The sequence below is a fragment of the Alnus glutinosa genome, chromosome 1 (assembly GCF_958979055.1).
Source record: "Alnus glutinosa chromosome 1, dhAlnGlut1.1, whole genome shotgun sequence".
Classification (NCBI taxonomy): Eukaryota; Viridiplantae; Streptophyta; class Magnoliopsida; order Fagales; family Betulaceae; genus Alnus; species Alnus glutinosa.
Window position 1 is genome coordinate 49,499,114 of NC_084886.1, and position 26,178 is coordinate 49,525,291.

Consider the following 26,178-nt stretch of genomic DNA (forward strand, 5'->3'; position numbering starts at 1 on the left):
ATAGAAAATAGATTGTTTGAAATTGCGTTTTTTAAAAATTACGATTTGAAATTGTAAAAAATAAGAGTTTTTAAATCGCAAGAAGGGGTGTTTTTTTTAAAACTCGCAAATTTTAAAGGTTAAACTGTAATTTTAAAAGTTGAATTGCGATGTTGCCAAATACTTAACTGCGTTTTTAAAAATCATGTTTTCAAATCGTACATTTTAAAGTTATTATTTTTAAATCGCAAACCTAAACTGGCCCTTAATATATTAACAATTTTAATAATTAAATTTAAATTTAAGAAAATTATATAATACAATATCCTATGAATTAATAAAATATTGATCTCATTAACCCTAAATGGCGATATATGTCATCCCTTTTGCTTGTTTTTTTTTTTAAAAAAATCAAATCAAATCAAATCAAATCGTACTTTTTCACCAAGACGCTGATGGTGCGTCCGTACGTCTTCACAGCCTCATCATGGGCCGCCAGCAGTATTTTCCTCTGCCAATCTTAGCCAAGGAGAAACCCTTTGTCTTTGCCGTGCGATTAGGGAGTAGAATGCGTGCCACGTGCACTAAACTCCAAATTCGTAATAATGGTGGTGAGAGTAATAGTATTGGAGAAGGTTATGGGTATGAAGACCATTCGGGTTGGGGTTTGGCCCGGTGAATGGTAGGAGGTTCACATAAGATTTTTTTTTTTTCAACTAATTAGCCACCACCAAAAATCTCATCAAGATACGCAACCTTTCGCTAAGTAATGTGGTCTTGAATGTATCAAAGAGCTCAAGGCGGAGACTACCATTTTGGAGGCTCGTCAATTTGCTAAAGAAAAATGGATGGAGGAAGCTTCTACTCTAGATTCTCAGCAACTTGCCGAAAGTCTACATCCCACATGGGTCCTCACACCATTGTATGTGTCCAATGTGTGTACAAGATGGATGTGTGCAAATAATACAACTTCAATGATATATATCGGTTTGAGTGGCATGTGATTGATAGGAGTGAAAATGTGGGCGGTTAATAACCGCGTTTATAGTTCACTGGAAGAAATCGTTAACACTTAACAGCCTATGACGAGGTGGAAAGCAGTTTTAGAAGTAGGTGGAAGCGGTTACTAACCGCCGACCCATATATAGATATATTAAACACTTAAACAATGTCGTTTCATATTGGGTTTTAAATGACAAAATACATTCGGCAAAAAAATAATTTTTTTTTTTTAAAAAAAAATGCCCAAAAAAGATGTCCAATGAAGGCAAAAAAATGCTCAAATTTAGAAGCAGTTATACGATGCGGTTATTGCTTTAAATAACCACTAAACGAATAAGGCGGGACGATTGCGGTTAGAAAAATAAAATAATTGCATGAGACGGTTAGTGTTAGTGGTTAGAGGTAATAACCACTAACCGTAACCGTGTTTTCACCCTTAGTGATTGATGTTAAATATATGATAATGATAGAATTGTTAGAATATTATAAATTAAATAATTAAACTTATATATCATTTTTTATTCGCTTAAGATTTTGAGATAAATAAAAACTTTAACATAGTATCACGGTAAATGTCTTGAATTTGAACAATTAAATATTTTACGTGTGTGACTTCACTTATTAATGGAGAGTTTGAGTCTATACGTAAGAAAGAGTATTATAATATAAATTAAATAATTAAATTTATCACATTTTATGAATTTAAACTTTCAAAATAAAAGGTGATTTATGCCAAAATTGTGAATTTAAACTTTCAAAATAAAAAACTTAAAAAATACCTTGGGACATACAAAATTGTGCCAATAATTTTGGTTTTCGTACAAGTTTCGTGTAATGATAAAAAGGCCAATTGAAAATTTATTTCTCATCTCTGGCTAGACTGTCATTTTTTATCATCACCGACAAGAGTGTTGTTGATGATATTTTTGAGCCGGTGACGTGGCATCATCAGAGATGTCCCTTTGTCCGCGCCCTGACCTGCAAAACAGGAAAGACCCGCCGGGGGGTGGCCGGCAGAGCCTCCTCCGACGATCAAGTCAGTCCAGTGTTTGTAAGAAGAGTAGAGAGAGAGAGAGAATCTCCTAGATATATTAGATCTGCCTTTAATAATTTTGACACTCCCTTTTTATACCCCTATGTGCTATATGTCTCTTTTACCCCTGTCAAGCACAGGGCTCCATGTAGACGTCTCATATCTTCCCTGACTTGGTTTGACTGGTTTTATAAATATTGAAGGCTTCCTGCGACCAGGGTCACTGTCCGGGGACCAATCCTTTCCGGTGTCCGAAGTCCCACTTGGAAGGCAAATCTGGCCCCACCTTGGGTAGGGGAGGAATTTTCTCCGGACAGAGGGATGAAAGGGAGCCCGCCCCCTCGAGGGGACTAACGGGTGGACCCCTGCCTCCGGGCAGAGGGATTGAAAGGGAGCCCGCCCCCTCGAGGGGAGTAACGGGTGGACCCCTGTCTCCGGACAGAGGGATTAAAGGGAGCCCGCCCCCTCGAGGGGAGTAACGGGTGGACCCCTGTCTCCGGACAGGAGGGATAAAGGGAGCCCGCACCCACGAGGGGAATAACGGGTAAAAAACAACGAATCCGAGGAGGTGACCTCGCTAAAAACAAGGAAGAAGACGAGGATAAGGCCTTGAGAGAATCAAGACACCGGACGGGAAAATCGGCATTTGGCTTTTCGGACTTGATTCATTTTCATAGGCTCTGCCGGCCACCCCCCGGCGGGTCTTTCCTGTTTTGTAGGTCAGGGCGCGGACAAAGGGACGTCTCTGATGATGCCACGTCACCGACTCAAAAATATCATCAACATTTGGCGCCGTCTGTGGGAACGACGTGGTCGCTCCTACTAAAACAAAAGCTCAGAACGGTGACCGGTGATAAGAGGTATCCTTCATCAAGGGAAGGGGAGGGTGGCAAATCGGAGCCTTTATGGGACAGATCTGAGTCTAAGAGCAGCGCATTTGTATTCAGTACTCCGACCTTATGAAGATCAATTTTGTTCTGGCTTTCTGAGTATTGTTGCGCTGGAGGGCAAGATTTGCCTTCACCAGATTTGCAGGCATGAATTTACAAAAGAAGCCTGTTGAAAGAGATGAAAACTTTCTTGGCTCGTCTGGACAGTTTGCTGAGTACAGACTGGTGCTTGGTTTTCCACGCGTATTTAGCCCCCTCCCTTCGGAATAGAAGGTCCTTTGCGGTAAGGGTCAAATTGAGAATTTGAAAACCTGAATCCATTAGCATCAGCTGACGGCCGACCACATATGATGGGAGATGAGTCTTCTACTGTTTATTATGGTTTGGATGTTGAAATTTGCATTTGCATTTTCAGTAATTTGTGTAGAAAGAAACAATTTCCTGAGAGGCTCTTTGCATTTTATTCGTTGACTTGAAAGTGACACTGTTGGGAAACATAAGGATGAGAGATGGCCACGTTTCAGGTTGAAAAAAAAAAGGAAAAATAATGGGGAAGAGTGCCCTTGCTTTATCAATTTTTATGGGAAATGATATTTTTCTGACAGCATCATTTATTACGAATGAAAGGAGATGGGTTATGAAGCAACGTTTGACTCCGGGCATGGTTCAGTAGCCAGGTCTTAACAGATGAAGGTTTGAGTTTTCCACCTTTTCGCAAAAATAATGTAGACCAGATGAAACTACGTTCGTCGACCTCCCCGCGTGGGAGCCTTGTGCCCGGACATCTGCTGGGTCCCACCAGCAGGTGGTTATATCTTGTCATCGCATGATATATCCACAGGAAGAGACTCGCTTAGTTGATGGTTGGCCAAACTAAGATGCTGAATTGAAGAAAGAGGATTGGCGGGACCGATCCAAGAATTTTATTTGAGGAGATGTCCAACTACGAGGAGCCCAGGTCGGGTTTGGCCAAGGGAGGGGATTAGAAAGAAGAGGACAAGAAAGGGTCGTCATGCAGAGGCTGAGGCTGATTAACAGGCCACCTCAAGATGAACACGCTGCATGAACATGCGGAGGACAGGGCAATACATCGTTCATCAAAGAAAAGCGAAGCTGTCCGAGATCGTGTCCGGGGTCCTGTCCGAAAGCACTTCCGAGAACACGAGACACCCCAAAAGAAGACGGGAAAGCCCGGATGTGCTAGCTTAGCAAGAGTATGGACATATCCCCACCGTCGAGACAGCGGAATCTGGGATGGCAGATTTCATGGTGCATATCTGGTTGCTCGAAACCTCGGGCACACAGCGGAACTTTGGATCTCCTCCACACACGCCCTGTTCCGAGGTCGATCCCGGAAACTCGGTGAAGAGGTTTCTAATTATTAGGTGTCCCCTCTGCAAATGAAAGTGGCTATAAGGCCACGTGGCATCTCATGCGTGTCCTGTGGACCAGTAGAGCGATAGGTCACCGACCTGTAAAGGTTTAAGTGATAAAGCCTGGATACGGGTCCCATGCACGAGAGAAAATATTAAAATTTCATATAAAAGAAAGGTGCAGTCGCGAACTGTCTGAACGGTTCCAGGACTTGTTAGCTTCCAGTGGTTCTCCCTCTGGCATCCAGCATTCTCAGGAGACCTCCCTGAAAGGCCTTCGGAGCATCTCGGGCTATGATTACCTAATAGCACATTGGACCAGTGGCAATCTCGACCTCGGTTTCAAGAGAAGCTTTCTCTGCAGCATGTTAGCTGCACTTCGTGAGCAATAAAAGGGGAGATGGAGCTTGAGTTGAGCACGATGAAGAGATGCTATTGAGTCCAGGCGGTAGACTACCTGAGGACCTAAAGGAGGAGTTCGAGAGCGAGGACTACGTGTATATGTGGCACGCGCTGTGTGGGCATTGGGGTGGTCTCCGGCCCAATGTGCCCGGATTGCCTGAATCGATGGTTGTGAGGCCGGTGCTCTCACCGGGGTTGGAGATGACCATGGAGGATCTGGCGGTGGATAAGGTCGTCGAAACTGGGATCGGGTTGGCTCCACTGCAGCTCGTTGATCAAATGTACAAGGGGCTTCACTCACATTTGGAGGCCGTTGGGATTAATGGGGTCAAGGTGGACATGACCCACAATGGAGGTCCGAAACAGCCGGATGAAGCTTGGACCGCGCAGAGATAGGTTATGTTTAGTCCAGACATGAGCAGGGGTATTTAGGAGCTTCGACATGAGAATTTCGGGGTAACAAATGCACTAACGTTCTTAGACGACGGACTATTCGGGGACCAATGACTTTCGAAAATTGAGGGCATGAACAGAGCACAAGTCGAGTGGGATATGTTCGTGCAGTCACGAACTTGGCTTGGGAACGTACGGATCTTGCAAGGGAGAGAGGGAAGACAGAAAGGTGGGACCTCGGTGACTTTGACAAGAATAAAGAACAAGAAGTGGAGAGCCGAGGCCCACTTCCTCGGCGTTAGGAAGCTAGAAAATCCACCCTCCGTGCGACACCTTTGCAGGTATCTCGTTTATAAAAGAAAAACAAAACAGGGAAAGTTCTAGGTAGTCCGAGGTCGTGTCCGAGGGCGTTTCTGAGGTTATGTCCGAGGACGTGTCCGAGGTCACCTCTGGAGTTGTTTTCGAGACCGTGTCCGAGGTTGTTTTCGGGGTCCGGGGGCCACAATTATCGTAACATCCCCCGGACCGGTATCAGATTGGTGATTTTGTGTGAGTCCGGACTTCACAGAAACTCGCAAATAATCAAGGGTATCCCAACTACACCTGCCTCCCACACTGTAGTCCCCGGATCGTCAGCGCATGCAAGCTATGTGGTCGGATTGAGAGCGGATTGCCAACATGCTAAAGGACCAAGATATTTGGAGGTCAGTGCCTGAATGAGTGGACCCAGGACAATGAAACTCACGGTAGTTGGTGAAATGGGATTCTCGAACGAACAAGTCCGGGATTAGTTCCGAGGACATTTTCGAAATCCATTTGAGTGCCCGAATTCCTGATCTATTTACTTGTCAACTGTCGATATGAGAACCACGGTTTTGGGTACGGAATCTTCAAGAAGGCCTTAAAAAGAAAAGAGAGGGTAGTTGCGAGCCAAGGAGGTTACTTTCGACCCTGGGCCGAACCTTCATGGGTCCCTGCAGATTTTTCTTTCCTCGACATGAGAAGCAGTGTCTAGAGCATCTGCGAGTTGATCGTGACCATGGAGGCAGCCCAATGGGAATTGTGGAACCAGGCAGGTAAAACAGCAAAGGAATCAAGGCAAATCGAGACTCGGTCTCCTGGAAATAATGAGATAAGTTCTCCTTTCTCTTTCTATTTCATTTTTATTAGAACTTGGATGTTGAATATTGGTGGCATAGACATATACGTCTGTACCTCTTAGGATAAAACCCAAAGGTGGTAAATTTCGGAGTATCAGACCTGGGAAGGTCTCTCCAGTAAAAGACAAAGACTGATAATTAATCAACTACTATGCCCCCATGGAGCATGATTGCCGAGGTCTTTGGTAATGTCATGATTTCAAGGGTAAATGCTAGATATACATGTTTGTATTTGCTGACTCTTAACAAATATTGGAGCTTATAATACAGAGATAGGAATTGATCCCATCCTGACGGTCTCCCATTGGATCTATTGATCTTTTTCTATAGCATTTTTGCAGGAGCTTTGTTTTTATTATACAAACAAATAAAGCGAAAAGCAAAGCTCTCGACGTTACATTCCGAGAGCATTGTTTGAGGGCAAAAGCTGGATTAATTTCCGATGACATTCCCGGAGTATATAATAAATAAAAAATCGGAAGAGGAGTGAGAACCTCGTTAAAAAATCAGGAGTAACGGGTGGACCCCTGTCTCCGGACAGAGGGATGAAAGGGAGCCCGCCCCTTCGAGGGGACTAACAGGTGGACCCCTGTCTCCGGACAGAGGGATGAAAGGGAGCTCGCCCCCTCGAGGGGAATAACGGGTGGACCCCTATCTCAGGACAGAGGGATGAAAGGGAGCCCGTCCCCTCGAGGGGACTAACGGGTGGACCCCTGTCTCCGGACAGAGGGATGAAAGGGAGCCCGCCCCCTCGAGGGGACTAACGGGTGGACCCCTGCCTCCGGGCAGAGGGATTAAAGGGAGCCCGCCCCCTCGAGGGGACTAACGGGTGGACCCCTGCCTTCGGACAGAGGGATGAAAGGGAGCCCGCCCCCTCGAGGGGACTAACGGGTGGACCCCTGCCTCCGGACAGAGGGATGAAAGGGAGCCCGCCCCCTCGAGAGGACTAACGGGTGGACCCCTGCCTCCGGGCAGAGGGATTGAAAGGGAGCCCGCCCCCTCGAGGGGACTAACGGGTGGATCCCTGTCTCCGGACAGAGGGATGAAAGGGAGCCCGCCCCCTCGAGGGGACTAACGGGTGGACCCCTGTCTCCGGAAAGAGGGATGAAAGGGAGCCCGCCCCCTCGAGGGGACTAACGGGTGGACCCCTGCCTCCGGACAGAGGGATGAAAGGGAGCCCGCCCCCTCGAGGGAACTAACGGGTGGACCCCTGCCTCCGGACAGAGGGATGAAAGGGAGCCCGCCCCCTCGAGGGGAGTAACGGGTGGACCCCTGTCTCCGGACAGAGGGGTGAAAGGGAGCCCGCCCCCTCGAGGGGACTAACGGGTGGACCCCTGCCTCCGGGCAGAGGGATTGAAAGGGAGCCCGCCCCCTCGAGGGGAGTAACGGGTGGACCCCTGTCTCCGGACAGAGGGATTAAAGGGAGCCCACCCCCTCGAGGGGAGTAACGGGTGGACCCCTGTCTCAGGACAGGAGGGATAAAGGGAGCCCGCCCCCACGAGGGGAATAACGGGTAAAAAACAACGAATCCGAGGAGGTGACCTCGCTAAAAACAAGGAAGAAGACGAGGATAAGGCCTTGAGAGAATCAAGACACCGGACGGGAAAATCGGCATTTGGCTTTTCGGACTTGATTCATTTTCATAGGCTCTGTGCTCCCAGGACAAATCACTCCGGCTAGCTATCCTCAGACCGGAGTGCTTTGGGGGGGGTAAGAGCTTGGAGGATTGGTTATCGAATGTTTAATACATAAAATCCCGTTAACATTTCTGATGACATTTTTGATAACTTCCGGATTAGATTAAAGGAAGAGGAGTAATAACCTCGTTAAAAAATCGGGAGAGGAGTAATAACCTCGTTAAAAAATTGGGAGAGGAGTAATAACCTCGTAAAAAGTCCAATTTTGGACTTAGGACCACCCCTCTCGGTAGAGGACAGGGGGGTGATGAGGAAAGTCCGATCTCGGACAATGGACCACCCCTCTTGGTAGAGGACCAGGGGGGTGACGAAAAAGTCCGATCTCGGACAAAGAATCACCCCTCTTGGTAGAGGAACAGGGGGTGAGGAGAAAAGTCCAATTTTGGACAAAGGACCACCCCTCTTGGTAGAGGACTAGGGGGGTGAGGAGAAAAGTTCAATTTTGGACAAAGAATCACCCCTCTCGGTAGAGGACAGGGGGGTGATGAGGAAAGTCCGATCTCGGACAAGGGACCACCCCTCTTGGTAGAGGACCAGGGGGTGAGGGGAAAAGTCCGATCTCGGACAAGGGACCACCCCTCTTGGTAGAGGACCAGGGGGTGAGGGGAAAAGTCCAATTTTGGACAAAGGACCACCCCTCTTGGTAGAGGACCAGGGGGGTGAGGAGAAAAGTCCAATTTTGGACAAAGGACCACCCCTCTTGGTAGAGGACCAGGGGGGTGAGGAGAAAAGTCCAATTTTGGACAAAGAATCACCCCTCTCGGTAGAGGACAGGGGGGTGATGAGGAAAGTCCGATCTCGGACAAGGGACCACCCCTCTTGGTAGAGGACCAGGGGGGTGAGGGGAAAAGTCCGATCTCGGACAAGGGACCACCCCTCTTGGTAGAGGACCAGGGGGGTGAGGGGAAAAGTCCGATCTCGGACAAAGGACCACCCCTCTTGGTAGAGGACCAGGGGGGTGAGGAGAAAAGTCCAATTTTGGACGAAGAACCACCACTCTCGGTAGAGGACAAGGGGGTGACGAGAAAAGGACGAGAAATTTCCAGTCTAATGACCCAGAAGTCGAATAGGGAAATTGGGGTGATTACCTCTTCTTCGAAGAAATGGAAAGGGCAACTGCGCCTCTAGCAGTCCCCGAACTTCAGGCGTTCCAGTTAACGGGCATCCATCTACCAAAAGAAATTAATGGCCCGACGAAAGGTTTCCGACTATTGGGAACAGTGGATATGTTAAAATGCCATCGGAATCATTAACCATCGGAATCATTGTCCGGGGAAGCATAATGCTAATGCTTGGCATGATGTTGTGCGGGCGTAATTTTACGATTTATGAGACATCCATTTCGGTGGTAATCCTAGGAAATTATTAGAGATTAATTTGGAATTCACGTCATAAGGGCGTAACTTTCGTCAAAGAAGAAGATATTATTAGATTTACTCAAGGTACACACGTACATAGAAACGAAGAGAGCAGACGACCCCGAAAGAATGCTATACAGGGTAGTCATTTGATTACAAGTAATCCTAACACAGCGAAGATGAATTGTCTGAAAAATCTTGAAAGGATCATCTGCGCAAACTCCAAGCACGGCTTAAATAGTTGGGCTCCCACGGACTGATGGGGCAAAATTCACTTGTTGCGCAGTTCCTGTAGGCTGGACAGGAACAGGTTGGCATAAAGCCGGGGGTCACACACCCTTGTGTGTCTAAAGCCGGAGATCGCACATTCAGAAGAACCGCCGTGAAGAGCAAATACTCTAGGGCCATCCATGATGAATTTGTAAATATGTTCGGTCGTGAGGACCGCGCCAGGAATGAAGGGCATTGCAAGAAGATCTGGAGAGTCCAAAAAGAAAGAAGGGGAAAGTCCGATCTCCGGGAAAGGGATAAAAATAAAGGAGGATCTACTCAAATGGGCAATCTGGAGACCAATGACCTTCTAGCAAAGGGAGTGACGAATAAATAAGAAGAGAATGACAATCAATGCCCGCATGATTTACGGGGTGTTAGGTGAGCCTAACTAATGGTGAATTTATGATGGAAATAAATTTCTGATTACTTGCCATAAATGGCCTGGAGTCGCGTGGAACGGCAGTCAAATAAATGTTCAAGTTTTCACGGGACCAAAGGAGGGCATTATGCAAGTTAGATGAGGAATAGTCGATGAGTCAGTCGAATAACAGAGTCTTTATTAGGTAAATTCTCCGTACCTTTATACCAAAGATAGGGGAATTGGGGGGTAAGTGTTAAGGAAAATTCCTCCCTACCCAAGGTGGGGCCAGATTTGCCTTCCAAGTGGGACTTCGGACATCGGAAAGGATTGGTCCCCGGACAGTGACCCTGGTCGCAGGAAGCCTTCAATATTTATAAAACCAGTCAAACCAAGTCAGGGAAGATATGAGACGTCTACATGGAGCCCTGTGCTTGACAGGGGTAAAAGAGACATATAGCACATAGGAGTATAAAAAGGGAGTGTCAAAATTATTAAAGGCAGATCTAATATATCTGGGAGATTCTCTCTCTCTCTCTACTCTTCTTACAAACACTGGACTGACTTGATCGTCGGAGGAGGCTCTGCCGGCCACCCCCCGGCGGGTCTTTCCTGTTTTGCAGGTCAGGGCGCGGACAAAGGGACGTCTCTGATGATGCCACGTCACCGGCTCAAAAATATCATCAACAAGTGTGAATAAAAATGAGAGAGGTTTTTTTCCCACCTTCCTCAATAGACTCTTCACTTCAAAATTTTTATCAAATTTTAGTGAAAATTTTCAAAAAATCTCATGCATCAAACTATTCAAAATTTCTCTAAAATGATAAATGTCAAAAACCCTCTTTATATTTGACCCCAAAATTCTTTTTCTATTTATTTTTTAATCATTTTCTTTCATTTTTCCACCTTTTCCATCTCTTCCTTGCACCCCTTTTCCTTTCCTTTTCTTTTTCATCAACATAAATCAACCTTTAAGGTTGTTGGAAATAATTTTGGATGATGTACAAAGTTCTTATTGAAATAAAATAATATCAATATGAAAATTAACAATTAAATAAATAATTGTTAAACAAATAATTGGTTGAAAAATTATTGTTGATACTAGACCATATTGATCCGAAATAATAATAATAATAATAAAATAAATATTGTACAAGAGATTAAAATTAAATTAAGTAAAGATCTCACAATGCTATAGAATTATGCAAAAATAGCGTTGTCCTTAAAGGTTGATTCATGCCTCCCGGAATGTATAACTCGGTGTGATCGGATCTCTTAACACACAACCTCCCAAGATTAGATTATAGCGTCTATCTTTGTTAAGGACACACTTCCAAGAACGAAGATTAAATAGAACAACCATTTGATCAAAATGGATGGGGGACTTCAGAATATTTTTTCTTATAAAAAAAATTTAATATAACAAATAGCTTCTTGGCTTAAAACAAATTCACTTTGGAATAAATTACACGCTGGAAAATATGTTGGAAGCCAAAGAAGAAGTAAGTTCATAAATACTCATTAGGAACTTAATATATATATATGAAAAAATGAGCATCAGTTTTCTCTTTCTCTTTTATGACCAAGACAAGAGTTTTAATCACCAACGGTAAAAAAAAAAACGTTTAAAATATTAATGCATTTTAATGACCAAACTGTTAAAGTAAGATTTAATGATTTGTAAACACCTAACAATTATATTTTGAGATTTTATGACTAACCATCGTAATCCTTTAAGAAGAAAAAAAAAATAAACGATCAAAACTCTTTAAGACCAAATTATTAAAACTGATTTCTCTTATCCATAAAAACTCATAAACATTTTGAGAAACAATAATACATTTTAAATACTCCAAAAAAAAATATATATATTCGTAACAAATAAAACTGATAATTTCAATAAAGTGGTTAGCAAATACTAAATGACAAAAAAATGTTTAGTGGGAGACTGGGAGTCTCCAGGCCTCTTCTCTTCTCTCCTCTTTTCTTTCTCTTTTTTTTTTTTTTTTTTTTTTTTTTTTTTTTTTTATTTTATTTTTTGGGTAGGTGGAGTCTCCAGGCTTTGGTTGTTGAAGTTTGAAATTTCTGGGTATTTCATATGTGAAGTGAACTTGTCTAGTTCAAATGTGCACTGTTTTGTTACGTGATCGCGAGGGATTATAAGTGATCTCTCCTAGTTATTTATTTAAATTTTTTTAAATTTAAATAAATAATTTTAAAAAAATTTAATCTTTTTTTGAAAAAGTACACTGGACACATATCCTATTAAATTACTATTCAATTGTCAGTGTGTCTTCAAATTACTAATTATGTCAATGTTCTCTCTAAATTACCAAACAATATTAATATCTCCCAACGACAAAAATACACTTTATAAAATTATAAAAATTCTTAAAATTATATAAAACAAAAAATATTACTATTATTATTATTATTATTTAAAAAAAAAAAGGAAAAAAAACCAAGGTCTAATTTTTTTTTTGAATTTTTGTTTTTTTAGATTTTGTTTTTATAATTTTCCGTTTGGGTCGCTCCCTTATATTTTTATTTTTCTCTCTTTTTTTTTTTTCCTTTCTTTTCTAATTTTTTAGTTTTTCTTTTTTTTTTCCTTTTTTTCAAATTTATAAAGATATATTTGTTTTATTGAAATTTTTTTATAGTTATTTATTTATTTTTTTATTGGCTTTAAGGGAAATATTGGCATTTTTTTTTTTTTTTTTTTTTATAGTTTGAGAGGACACCGACATTATATTTATTTATTATTTTTTTTTTTTCCTCACGTCCGAGCTTTGAAATTTTTCCTAGCTAGTTGATTCTCTGGCAGGTGACGCGCCTCAAGTGCGGGTGGTTTCATCTTCGCCTTGCGCCTCAACCACACGACGAGGCCTGGTCCAATTCATGATGGCCGTGGCCCAGATGGCGCAGTGGCGTACGTGTTGCGTCCATCCCACGGTTTCCACCTGTGTGGCGACGACTTCTAACAATCGTCCATTAATATTAACAATGACGTGACAATATTCATGACTACAGGTGGCAGTAGGATAGCCTGCCAAAGCCTTAACCTTATCGGTACGAATAATAAGGTAGTTGGTTGTCATTTCATCCACACGGACCACACACAGTGGTAATAATCCTAGGAAAAAATAAATTCAAAATTGGGTCCCACGACAGACTTAAATAAGGAAGAAAAGTGCTAAAATTTCCACCTTCATCCCATCTCAATCTCACCAACCCTATGTGTAAAAAGTTGAAAATTAATTTATTAAATAAAAAAATTAAAACACTTAGAGTTGATGGGATTGGGATAGGATAAGAATGAGAATTCTAACATTTTCCCTTAAATAATACCGAGCTTGATGTTAAATAGTTGCGATACATTCATTGCCATTTAAAACACAATTTTTTATCATCTTGCTTGAATATCGATATTTATTTTATTTTTTTCAAGTTTTTTTTAAAAAACAACAGGAAAAAAAGTTGTCATGTAAATAAGACTCACAAAAATTTATATGTGAGTTTTACAAATCTAATAATTAATTTAAAAAAACGATATACGGATAAAAATTTGCTAGAGATATGCATGTAACATGTCTCGTGTCAAGATACCAATTGAGAATTCTATGAACAATAATGCATCATGCATGAGACCAAGTTTAAGCCAAAAGGCTGAGTGGGAATTCTAAGGTTTTGAAATAGCCTTAATTTTTTATAGTCTCCCTCTATTAGAGATACGTATCAGAATTTGCGTTGATGTTTTTGTATTAAAGATAATTGTATCATTGGTCCGTGGGATTGGCTTAAATTACGAATCACTCCCTATGGTACTATAATTACAAATCACTCACTGAATCCGTTTTCTGTCCACCACCAAGTAGACAAAGTCCGTTAATAGATTACAATACAAATAATATTTAGAGGTTGTCTCATTATTTATATGACGTGGCGAACTAACAGATTTTGTTAACTTGGTGGACGAAAAATGGGTTTAGGGAGTGATTCGTAGTTATAGTTTACTACGAGGACCCTCCTTTTGTACAACATGGAGTAATTCGTAATTTAAGCCAACCCTAAGGATTAGTGGTACGTGCAATTATCCATTATTATTATGTAGTATCAGATTTGGAATTTGAAATTTCATAATGTTTACCGCCTTAGTCTTTTTCGGGTGATTATCGTTGTTCTTAAGTGAAAGTACAAGCTTACCAAACTCTATACCTTTTTAGTTTTTATAACCGACTTATGCGGTTCATTGAGATGACCAGATCACTAATTTGATCTATTCTTACTATTTGTAATTATTTCAATATTGTTTTAGCTTAATTATGATTTATAGTTGAAGAGTCTACTATTTTTTTGTCTATAAGATCGTCGACTTTGTTTAAAAATCAAAAATCAAAAGGTGGAAGGATCTCATTTTATTTTTGTCAAAAAAAAAAGTTCATCACATTCTTATTAACTTATTAAGGCTTACGTTCAACATGATCATTTCTGTCCGTACTGCATGTCTTTTTTTTTTTCCTAATTAGTCCGTACTACATGTTGAAGCCATGAGTTGATTGGTCTTAGAAAAGTCAGCGGGAATAGCTAGTGTTCCCACCAGCATCCCACCGCCCCTAAGTGATTTTATTTTTTTATTTAATAAATTTTTTTTTCAAATTTTTACACTTAAGGTTGGTGGGATGGGTTGGGATGCCGGTGAGAACACTAGCATTTTCCAAAGCCAGCAGCTAAGAAAATCACGAAACCAAAAAGTTGCATGCTTACTTCATTTATTTCTATATATACTGTAACGATTGGAAAATCCATCACAACACACACCACCACAATCAAATTAACTTCCCTTTCTTCCTTTGATAAGACTCGCCATTTTTCTAGGCATGGCAGGAGCAACGACTACCCCTCTAGTATTCACAGTGCGAAGGTGCAAACCAGAACTGGTTGCACCGGCAAAGCCAACACCCCATGAATTCAAGCAACTGTCTGATATTGACGACCAAGAGGGTCTTCGGTTTCATATCCCGGTGATACAATTCTACCGAGATAATCCCTCGATGCATGGGCAAGACCCTGTGAAAGTCATCAGAGACGCACTTGCACAAACGCTAGTGTTTTACTACCCCTTTGCCGGGAGGCTCAGGGAAGGGCCTGGCCGGAAGCTTGTAGTAGAGTGTACCGGCGAGGGTGTTATGTTTATCGAGGCCGATGCCGATGTTACTCTTCAACAGTTTGGCGATGCACTTCAACCCCCGTTCCCATGCATGGAGGAGCTCCTTTTTGAAGTTCCCGGCTCGGGAGGGATCCTCAATTGCCCATTGCTGCTTATCCAGGTGCATGCATGTTCTAGCTAGAGAACTCAACTATTTCTTTTTTGTTTCTTTTTCACATTTAAATGTCATGCTGATGTGTTAATCAATATTGGATGATTATTACCCCAAAAAAGAACAAATCCACAATTTTAATTCTTAAACTATTAAAGGTTAAATTGAAATTTTATAGTTCGACACTGATTAACTGTATTTTTAAAAATTATATTTTCAAATCCCACGTTTTCAAATCAAAGTCCCATAAGGAGCCAAAAAAAGATGGTTGAAAACATACTGATTAAAGTCCATATAAAAACAACAAAATAAAATAAAAGCCTCGCTCTTCACTCAAAAACTTTTTTCATTGAAAAACTTCCAGACCCAGCCATGGTAGGAGGGAAGCTACGTGCTTTCCTCTTCCTCCTATTCCCTTTCTTCTCCCCTCCTCCTCCTTTTTCCCCTTTGCTTACGCCTCTTTTGAGGCTCATATTCTGTTAGAATTTTCTCTAACCTTATCGTCTCTTTTGAGGCCCTTTATCTGCTTTCCTTACCATCAACACAGTTTTCATCGGCCATCTCCCTCATCCATTGTGTCTTCCGCCAAATTTGGATAGGAGCTCGGGTCAAATTTTTTGAAGCTAGGTCAACGTTCCTCCACCAGATTTAGCATGACACGCACCTTTCCATCGTGTTCCCTGTCGCCTTTCGCCTTCGTCAACACTAGCAGCGACTTCTCCGGACATCCCCGCATCGGAGCGTAGCTTGCACGCACCAGCGAGTGAATCTCACCCGGCAAAGCGTGTTGGCTATGTTCCTTCTCCTAGCCTTCCCCCACTTCTATTGTTGATTGTTTGTGGTTGCCCTCAATGTCCTTTGCTGGAGAGAGGTCTTTAAGAGACCAGGCGTCAGCGCCAGCGACGTTCAACCATGCTTTAGGGCCTCAGTTCATCCTTTTCGATGTTGTGATGATTTTGTTATGCTATTTTTGTATTTTTGGGCTTTTTGTTATTATGTTGTTTTTTATTTTCTTTATCTTCTCAGTGTTCGCTGTAGTTGTTATCCGATAGGTGTTTGGGTAGGGTTCATCAGGACCCTATCCATGCCTTGTTTAACACGCCTTTATTGGTAGACTCAGTTTTTGGCATTCATGCTAAGAATAAATTGGGCCACTTCATTCATTTGATGCATTCCCTCCCAATTTTTGCTTTTTCTGGTGCTTATTGTTGGGTTGCCCAGCATTAGTTTGTCGTTTTTAGTTTTAATTTTTCTTCATTTACCTATAAAAAAAATTAATTGAAGTCCATATAACATATTCCTCGACTATCTAAACATCTACTTGTCCTTTTGTTGTGCTGATTGGCAGGTGACACGCCTCAAGTGTGGTGCATTCATCTTTGCCCTACGTTTCAACCACACAATGAGTGATGCCACTGGCCTGGTTCAGCTCATGATGGCCATGGCCGAGATGGCACATGGTGCACGTGCCCCATCCATTCAGCCTGTGTGGCAAAGACACCTTCTTAATGCAAGAGACCCACCGCGTGTGACGTGCACACACCGAGAGTACGACGAAGTGACTGACACTAAGAGCACCATCTTCCCACTTGACGACGTGGCCCACAACTCATTTTTCTTCGGCCCTAATGAGGTGTTTGCCCTTCGTAGATTCGTGCCACGTCACCTAAGGCAATGCTCCACATTCGAGGTACTCACCGCCTGCCTTTGGCGCTGCCGTACCATAGCACTACAACACGATCGTGATGAGGAGGTGCGCTTGTTGTGCATCGTCAACGCACGCAAAAGACTCGACCCTCTATTACCGACCGGTTACTATGGTAATGGTTTTGTATTCCCTGCGGCGACAACAACTTCTAAGAAGCTTTGTGAGAATCCGTTAAGTTACGCTTTAGAATTGGTGAAGAAAGCGAAGAACGAGGTGACGGAGGAGTACGTGAGGTCGGTGGCAGATATGTTGGTGATAAGAGGTCGACCCCACTTCACTATGGTGCGATCTTACGCCGTGTCGGATGTGACACGTGCCGGGTTCAGAGAGGTGGACTTTGGGTGGGGCAAGGCAACTTATGGTGGACCAGCAAAAAGTTTTGGGGCGGGGACCATGTCGAGAGGGACAAGCATAAGCTTTTATGTACCTTTTAAGAACAGCAAGGGAGAGGATGGGATCGTGGTCCCAATTTCCTTGCCTGCTCCAGCCATGGAAAGATTCATCAAGGAGTTGGATTGCTTGTTGACTGACAAGCCAGTTAATTAGCTGCCAGAAAAAATCCAAACTTTGAAGCCAATTTGCCAATGGCTGTTAATGTAAGATAAAAGGGACGACTCAAATGTGTTGAAGATCCAATCGATCTCATCGGCAATATATATATATATATATATATTACATGCATGTAGTATTGTGTATGTCTGGCAGTCCATTTTCTCAAAGGTGGTTGGCCGAAGAAGTAGTAGAGGGGAATTAAGGGGGTTAAAGGTTTCTTTTGGCTAGAGTACAGTTGATGACATGGTATAATTGTGGTTGATCGTTCATTTGAGTCAAATGAACGATCTAGATTTGGAGAATTGCAGGACCTGAATCCACTAGAATGAGTACCATTTGCAAGAAATATTCTAGACTACCAAATCAAACGTCAAGAAATAAAGAAAAAAAAAAAAAAAAAAAAGGTTGTTGTGGGAATACTTTATTATGAACTTTAATAAATTTTACTTGTAATTTAATTTTTTTTGTTAATTTTGTACATCTCTCATGCTATTATCAAATGTCTTTGTGATGTTTCATATTGCCTGAAAATGATGATATACTTATATGTATAAATGTACTCTTCTTAACAACACGTTTTAAATAGTTAAGATTTTGTTTTATTAATACTTATTATTTTTAATTAACTATGCATTCAATATTCATTATTCATCACATTTTACTATATTTTAAAAGTGATTAATATTAGGATGCGTTTGGTATTATGATGTCATAGGAAGTTAAAATTGCAGAAAATTGTTTGTTTGAAATTGCATTTTTTAAAAATTGAGATTTAAAAACTTAGAAAATAAGAGTTTTCAAATGGCAAGAAGGGTCTTTTTTGAAAACTCGCAAATTTTAGAGGTTTAATTGTAATTTTAAAGGTCGAATTGCGATATTGCCAATACCTAACTGCGTTTTTAAAAATTACGTTTTCAAATCGTACATTTTACAATCGTTATTTTTAAATTGCAAATTCAAACGGACCCTTAGTAGTATATTAACAATTTTAATAATGAAATTTAAATTTTAGAAAATTATATAATACAATATTCTATGAATTAAAAAAATATTGATCTCATTAACCCCAAATGGCGATGTCATCCTTTTGTGCTCGTCTATACGGAGGACGAGGGTCGGACCCCTCGTCCGACCCTCGTCCTACGTGGGTCATTATTTATTCTTTTTTTATTATTTGATTAAAAAAAAAAAAAATCTACTGAAAACACGTCCCTATTCTTCCCCCATTTTCAGAAAACTCATCCTCAAAATTTCAAAATCCCCTCAAAACTCACCCCATCTCCACCGCCCACGACCACCGCAGTTCCCCGACTAGGAGCGCCGACCATTGGAGCCTAACCATTTAGGTTTAGAAGCATTTCATTCCCCTCAAAAATTTTCCCCCTCCTCATCTCCTCTCCCTCGCTTCTCCATCCTTCCCCCTCACCTCCGGCCGAAAGCCAATTTTGACCACGACCACGCCGAGCACGCCGCACGCCGACCGTTCCAACCACCGTCAATCTCTCTCTCTCTACGGTCAGTTTCCCTATCTCTCTCTCGCTCGCTCTCTCATGGTTTTTTTTTTTTTTTTGGGGGGGGGGGGGGGGGGGGGGGTTCTCAGATCCCTTTGCTTACTGTGCTTATCTATCTATGTAGAAACTTGGGAGTGCGACTGGAGAGATCATGTCTGATCTCCTCGCCTTTGAGGCTGACAGAAGGGCTGTCAATATTAACATTAGTAGGTACTCTTCTACTGTTCACATTTTTTTTTTTTTAATGGTTTCTCATTGTTAATCCTTCGAATCTTCCAGCTACATGCATTCTTCTGTTGTCATTGATTTGGATCTCTTTATGAAGCATTGGAACTGAGCTTACCCGAGATGATCGCCGAAAATTGTGCTCGAACTTTGGTTTATTGTAAGCTTTCTGCACAATCATTATATGACTTTAACATTGAATATTTTGTGTAGCTTTAGAATGTTATCTTTGACAATGTTTTTATTTCTTGGCTTGGTCTGACACTTTTTGCTTATGTTGAACAGTTACTCCTATGGCCACGAGGAACTTGCCGTCTATGAGGACATTGACCAGGTATTTATTTTTTAGCCTTTGATTAGATGCATTATGAGTCTGTCATGAGATACAGCATCTGTCATGAGATATAGAAAAAAAAAAAAAAAAAAAAAAAAAAAAAAAAAAGTGCTGGCTTGAACGGATTTCAGTCTGTGGTTCCCTCCAAGGCTTTCTCCTTTATGCAGTAAACATTGATATGTTTTTTTACAAACCTGGGATTTCTTTATTTCTTGGCACCAGATCTATTTATGGTAAGAAGTAGCAAAACATTTTTAAGATTATACAAAAGAAAGTTTGGCATGTTGGTATCTAAAATGGTCATTCCAACCCACTGCCACATAGATATGCTTATTTTTGGTCTTCTAGTTTCTTGAACTTTGGCATCTTGCAAGATGATACCTATATGAGGGTTGGAAATGTTTGTTATTAGCCTTAGATTCAGACTTCCACTATGCTTAATAGGAAAGGGATTTAATAGCTTAGAATTTTAGAAATTTCACTTTTTCTGATCTGTGTATGATGCCAAAGCTTTTGAATATACTTGCACTGGTACTTGTTTTGCTTTGTCGTGTGTGGACAAGGATTTCTGAAAGAACCTAAATTTTTGAACAATAACAAATACAAAACCATAGAAACCATGTCAAACCGAAAAATCAAGACCGACGTCCAATATTTATTCAAAACTCAAATTAACACCTACCTATACCAAGAAATCAAGAAAAACCCATGGATAAGTCACAGAGAGAGACTGATCGACTGTGGGTCTGCGTTGGAGCTCCTAGTTGGCGGTGGGTGGCGATCGGCGGTGCTCGTGGTGGAGAGAAGCTGCAACGCTGTCGGTGGGTGAGGGGGAAGCTGAAACGGTCGGCTTGGTAGGTGTGTGGCATCCGGCATGGTCGGAGTGGTCGTGGTCAGCAGCGGTCAGCGGTGGGTGGGGGAGGGGGACGGTGGAGATGGATGGATGAGGTTTGGGGATTTTTTTTTTTTTAGATACGAGTCAAAATGAACAAACAAGCCACCACCGCCAATGCTTAAAACACTGGCAGAGAATTACAACTAGATGAAGCTAAATCAAGAAGAACATTGCTAACAGGAACCACATTGCAAATGGAAATAAAATCACTGACAAGAGAACCAGAAGGAGAATGGAACAAGGATGAGCTAGGAATGCTGCTGGAAATAAATCTAGCTGCGGCCCAATGTGCCACATAGTGAGCATCGAAGTTTACACTTCTATGAACTTTCTGCGCTGACCATATAGAATCAGGAGGAATATTGTCTAAAATGTTGTGAATGATGTTAGTGATACACCAATCTTGAACAATGGTGGGCTGCTGGAGAGCAAGGATAACAACTTGAGAATCGCCTTCAAGGATAAAGTGGCTGAGTCTAAGGAAAGAAGCTAGAGAAATGGCGAGCTGTGCTGCCAATGCCTTGCCTTTATTAGGAGTACATTTGGACTGGATTTGGGTGACCATTTTGATTAAATTACCTGTATGATTACGACAGATAGAAGCCTGGCATGAGAAGGAGTCACGAATAGCAGTATCAAAGTTAATCTTGTACTAAGTAGGGGGCGGCCGAACCTACTTTTCCGAAACAGGTTCTAATACATGAGACCAAGCATCACAATGCTGATGATAGCTTTTGAGGATGAGCCTTGCGAGGATACGAGCATCAAAAGAAAGGCCTTCATGGAATGCCTGATTACGATGGAACCAAAGAAGGTCACAAGTAACAGTAGCGAAAACTTGAAAACGATGATGCTCAAAACTGGGAATATGAAGTTTAGAGCCAGGCGATAAAATGATTTGTATCCAATCACATAAATTAGGAGAGGCAAGAGTTGCTGAATCAAGAGGCCAAGGCGACAGACGCCAAATAACTCTCGCAAAGGGACAATGAAAGAAAAGATGTCGGATTGAATCTGGCCCAGTCTTGCAAAGAGGACAAGAGGCATTAGGTTGATATGCAGGAAGGATAGATTGTAATCTTAAGGTCGTTGGCAGAATATCCCAAGCAATATTCCAAAGAAAAAGACGAAGACGATTCGTAAGTTGCAATTTCTAGATATCTTTCCAAAATGAAGATGGAGAGAGGAGAGAGGCCCCAGTGAAGTAATTATTCAAAATTGCAAAATAGGCGGAATTGGTAGTGAACCGACCAGAGCAAGATGGAGTCCAGAGATAGCGCGGAGTGGACTCCTCTAAAATAGGTAGTCGGCAAATGGCATCCGCCGAAACCCGATCAAATAGAGCGTAAAGAAGATGCTCATTCCAGCGCCTCGTATCTGGAAGAAGTAAGTCAGAGATAGCAAGGGGAGGAAGGTTCTTGGTGGCTGGATTCTTTGGAGAAGGCCGATAGGATGGAGGGGAAGGAACCCATGCTATGGTCCAAATGGACTCAGAGCTAGCAACAGAGATGTGGAGACAAGAACCAGCAATGAGATACTCCTTACATTTTTGAATACCTTTCCAGATCCAAGAAATCGAAGGGGATGGCGGAGCAGAAAATAGGGAGCCATATTGTATATATTTCTTATGCAAGTGCTGAGCCCATAAAGAATTTGAATGCAAGAACTTCCAACCAAGTTTAGTAATAAGTGCCAGATTTGTCGTGGACATTTTCCGAGGACCGAGACCTCCTTGGTTCCGAGGTAGACAAATAGAATCCCAAGATTTAAGACATATATTATGTGATTTATCAGGGAAAACCCCCAGAAGAAATCTTTGAACCTTCTGTCAAAAGTTTTGCACAGGGATGATGGGAGAAGAAAAGTGCTCATGGCATAAGTGGAAATAGCTGCTGCTGTGGATTTAATGAGGACAGTCCTTGCAGCCTGTGAAAGAGTCTTCGACCGCCATCCCGATATTTTGGAAATAACTTTATCAATTAGGGGTTGGAAAGCCTCCTTCCGAGAGGTTCCAAGCAATAAAGGCAAACCTAGATAGAAGGGAGCAGATGTCTTCATAAGGAAAGGAATAATCCCCAGGATATTAGAATACTGGCAGAAGAGGTATTCTTGCTAAAAAGAATGGAAGATTTCCCATGATTGACTTTTTGGCTAGACCAAGTGCAATATTTATGGAGACAAGAACTGATCACTATTGCTTCAGTAGAAGTAGCCTTCACAAAAACAATCAAGTCATCCACAAATAACAAATGATTAATAGGAGGGCAAGATTTTGCAATCTGGATACCTTGAAGCAGACCAATAGATTCCTGTTAGTGGAAGAGTCTCGAAAGAACCTTTGTGCCTAGGATAAAGAGGAAAGGAGATAAGGTATCACCTTGGGGTAAGCCATGAGAAGGTGCGAAATTACCAAAAGGAGAACCATTAATCAAAATTGAAAAGGAAACAGGGGACACATAGATCCTTATCCAGTTAACCCAGGTAGGGTGGAAACCCAATTAAGCATAATAGTCAACAAGAAATCTCATTCCATTCGATCAAAGGCTTTTTCCATGTCAATTTTCACAGCCATCAGACCACCGCGTCCCCGTTTAGACTTAAGTGTATGGAGCAGTTCATGAGCCAATATAGAATTATCCTGAATTGTTCGAGAAGGAACAAAGGCCGATTGATATGGAGAAATGAAATGATGAAGCAATCCTTTAAGTCGATTGGCCAGAATTTTAGAGATGATCTTGTAAATGAGATTGCACAAACTGATCGGCCGGAAGTGATGGACCATGGAAGGACCAACCTGCTTGGGAACAAGAGCAATGAAAGTATGATTAAGCTCCCTGAGAAGATGATGCTTATTAAAAAAATTCCAGACACAACTGAGAACCACCGGCTTAATAAGGGACCAATATTTCTGATAAAAAAAGCCTAGTAAACCCATCCGGCCCTGGAGCCTTCGTAGAACCAATACTAAAAACTATATCATGAATTTCTTGCTCAGATGGAATAGAACAAATAAAAGAGTTCTCTTCCAAGGTAATAGAATTGTCAAAAAGATTAAGGAGCTCATCAAGAAAGCACGGATGGGAAGAGGTAAAAAGATCTGCAAAATGAGTACACAAAGTATCCCAATAGTCTGTCGATCAGAAATCCAGGCACCACTGGGTAATTTAAGAAAACCGATGGCATTCCGTCTACGCCTAATGAGAGTAGAGAGATGAAAGAACTTTGTATTCAGATCCTTGCAAGTAAGCCATTGTTCACAAGATTTAGTATTCCAAAGAACTTCTTCCTGAAGCAATAAATCATCAATAGCCTTTTGCAGGCCCTATTCTTGAAAAGAAAGAATTGACAAATTTGCCGACTGTTGTAAATCATCAAGTTATGAGTACAAGGACTCAAGATGAAGCTTATATTACCAAAAGAGAGACGATTCCGTTGTTTGAGAGCCAGTTTTGTAGAACGAAGTTTCTGAAGTAAGACAAACCCTGGGGAGCCAATGTAGGGTGAAGACCAAGCAAGATCAATAGTGGAGTAGCATTCCGGATGATGAGACCAAAATTCCTCAAACCTGAAAGTCCGTGACAACGAAGTATCAGAATGGACCGTGTCAAGCAACAGGGGATTATGATCAGAACCCGAAGCAGGGAGGTGTAATATGGAGAAGGACAGAAACAAGTGGACCCATTGAGAAGAAGCCAAACCACGATCCAGACGTTGACGAATTAGATTATGGCCATTCCGATGATTGGACCAAGTAAATGGATTTCCTGTAAATCTTAAATCAACCAAACCATAGGAATTGACAAAATCATGGAAATAATCAGTAGAGGAAGAGGCGTAAGGAAGACCTCCCATCTTGTCCTGTTGGGAAAGAATCATATTGAAATCCCCAATACATAGCCATGGGCCAGTAAAGTTAGCACCCAATTGCATCATATTATCCCAGAATAGTGGTTTGTTAAAAGCATAAGGAGAGCCATAAATACATGAGAGCATCCAAGGGTGGTTCGGGGGTCAGAGTAGCACCAAGCACTTATTGTATTTGCATTAATTTGAAAACACTCTAAATCAACACCCAGTCGCCATGCTAACACCAGACCTCTTTTAGAACCAATAAGAGGAGCATGGACCATCAAAAAAAATTTCAAACCATTCAAAATAATACACGCAGTAGATGGCGGGATTTTAGTTTTAGAAAGATACAAAATATCAGGAGAGTGTTTCCTAACCTTTGCCCGTAAACTGCGAATTGTAGAGGCACGGGCTAAGCCTCTACAATTCCAAGCTAAGAGTTTCATTGCTGGGGAGGTAGACCCTCCTGGTCCACCCCCTTTTCATCTCCATGCTGCACAATATCTGGCAAGGACAGGGATGTCACGCCCCCGTTTAGGAAAATAAGGGAAACGCGAACTAAAAGATAAATAAATAAGTAAATAAAGTCAAAGAGTTTCTAAACACAAGTAGTATTATTATTTATACCAACTATGATAGCAGTATCAAAATTCTACACTGGGGCTCGAAGTTATTTACAGCTCAAAAGTGAAGTGGTAAAGCAAAAGCTAGCAATCTACATTGCTAGAAAAACCACTACATAAGTTACAAGACTGAAATGAGTACAGTTTTTATTAATAAAATAAAACTGTACTATCATGATCTATCAGCTCTACAGTCTTTGTCCACAAAGGAGACCCCAGGTGCCAAACTGCTACTATTTACAGGAATCTACATCCTCTACTGGTCCACTGTACAATAAGTCCAAGTTGCCCATGGATGGGGCCAGATCTGAGGGTCACTGACCACCAGGAGTCCTACAGGCACTCCTCCCCTCAATACTATAATGTACACCTTCATCTGAAAATGGTTATAAGGGAAAGGGGTGAGTTCGACAACTCAGTAAGGAAATATCAACACCAAGAAAATAAAACATGCTATAAAATCATTATTTATGCATAATGACAAAATATCATAATGAGCAATTAAACAGAATTTGTAAGTATAATTAACAGAACTTAAAAATAGATGAACAAGAAATATGAATAATGGCATGAATAATTAAATCAATTCTTTTTATTTCCTATATTATCCTTTAACTGTGGTTTAACCCTTTATAGACTCTACACCGCCAGTTACCGTGAGCGGCGCACGTTGGCTTTGTCCAAAGGACCTATAGACTCAGCCTGTCGTCACAGGGGAGAGTCACCGGGTTGGGGATCTTCCCTAGGTGAAGGCCAACCCTGGCCGGTAGCACACACCATATTTTGGTATGCTTGCCTTGCTACCCTATATGGTACCGATCCTAACTGTAGTAGTGCCTCGGGATTTAAATAATTACTGCACATGAACGTTTTCTGTAATACTGAAGGCTCTACTATAACTGTATACTATGCTTTAAAACTGTAAGAGCCGTTTTTATAACTATAGTCATGTGCAGACTTTTAAACTTTAGATTCTCTTTTTTTCATTCAAAACTATGTAAATCATAAACTTTAGAATTCTCTGTAATCATATCTTTGAAATGCTCTTATCACAACTTTGAAATACTCTTATGCATAATTTCATAATTTAAAAATGCTCTTAATCACAATTGTAAAAATGCATAAAATAGCATGAACGAAACATATTAGAAATAACAGCTTGGCATTTAAAATTTCACATAATAATGCTTTGTAAAATTCCCCAACATTTTTTTTTTTATTTCAAAAGATTTATAGTAAAATCTT

The 26,178-nt window shown here is 41.5% G+C and overlaps 1 protein-coding gene across 1 annotated transcript; it reads left to right on the forward strand.

Annotated features, from left to right (window-relative positions):
* The first annotated feature begins 14,633 nt into the window (after positions 1–14,633).
* LOC133860339 (benzyl alcohol O-benzoyltransferase-like) lies at positions 14,634–17,922 on the forward strand. The gene is made up of 2 exons (XM_062295966.1): positions 14,634–15,245; positions 16,585–17,922. The coding sequence occupies exons 1-2, from the start codon at positions 14,796–14,798 to the stop codon at positions 17,488–17,490; spliced, it is 1,356 nt and encodes a 451-aa protein (XP_062151950.1). The 5' UTR covers positions 14,634–14,795; the 3' UTR covers positions 17,491–17,922.
* The last annotated feature ends 8,256 nt before the right edge of the window (positions 17,923–26,178 follow it).

Bases quoted from the DNA above. Each gene is read 5' to 3' on its own strand.
- LOC133860339 (XM_062295966.1), top strand. From the start codon at position 14,796: ATGGCAGGAGCAACGACTACCCCTCTAGTATTCACAGTGCGAAGGTGC. The intron at 15,246-16,584 runs GTGCATGCATGT...GCTGATTGGCAG, and splicing joins GCCCATTGCTGCTTATCCAG to GTGACACGCCTCAAGTGTGG.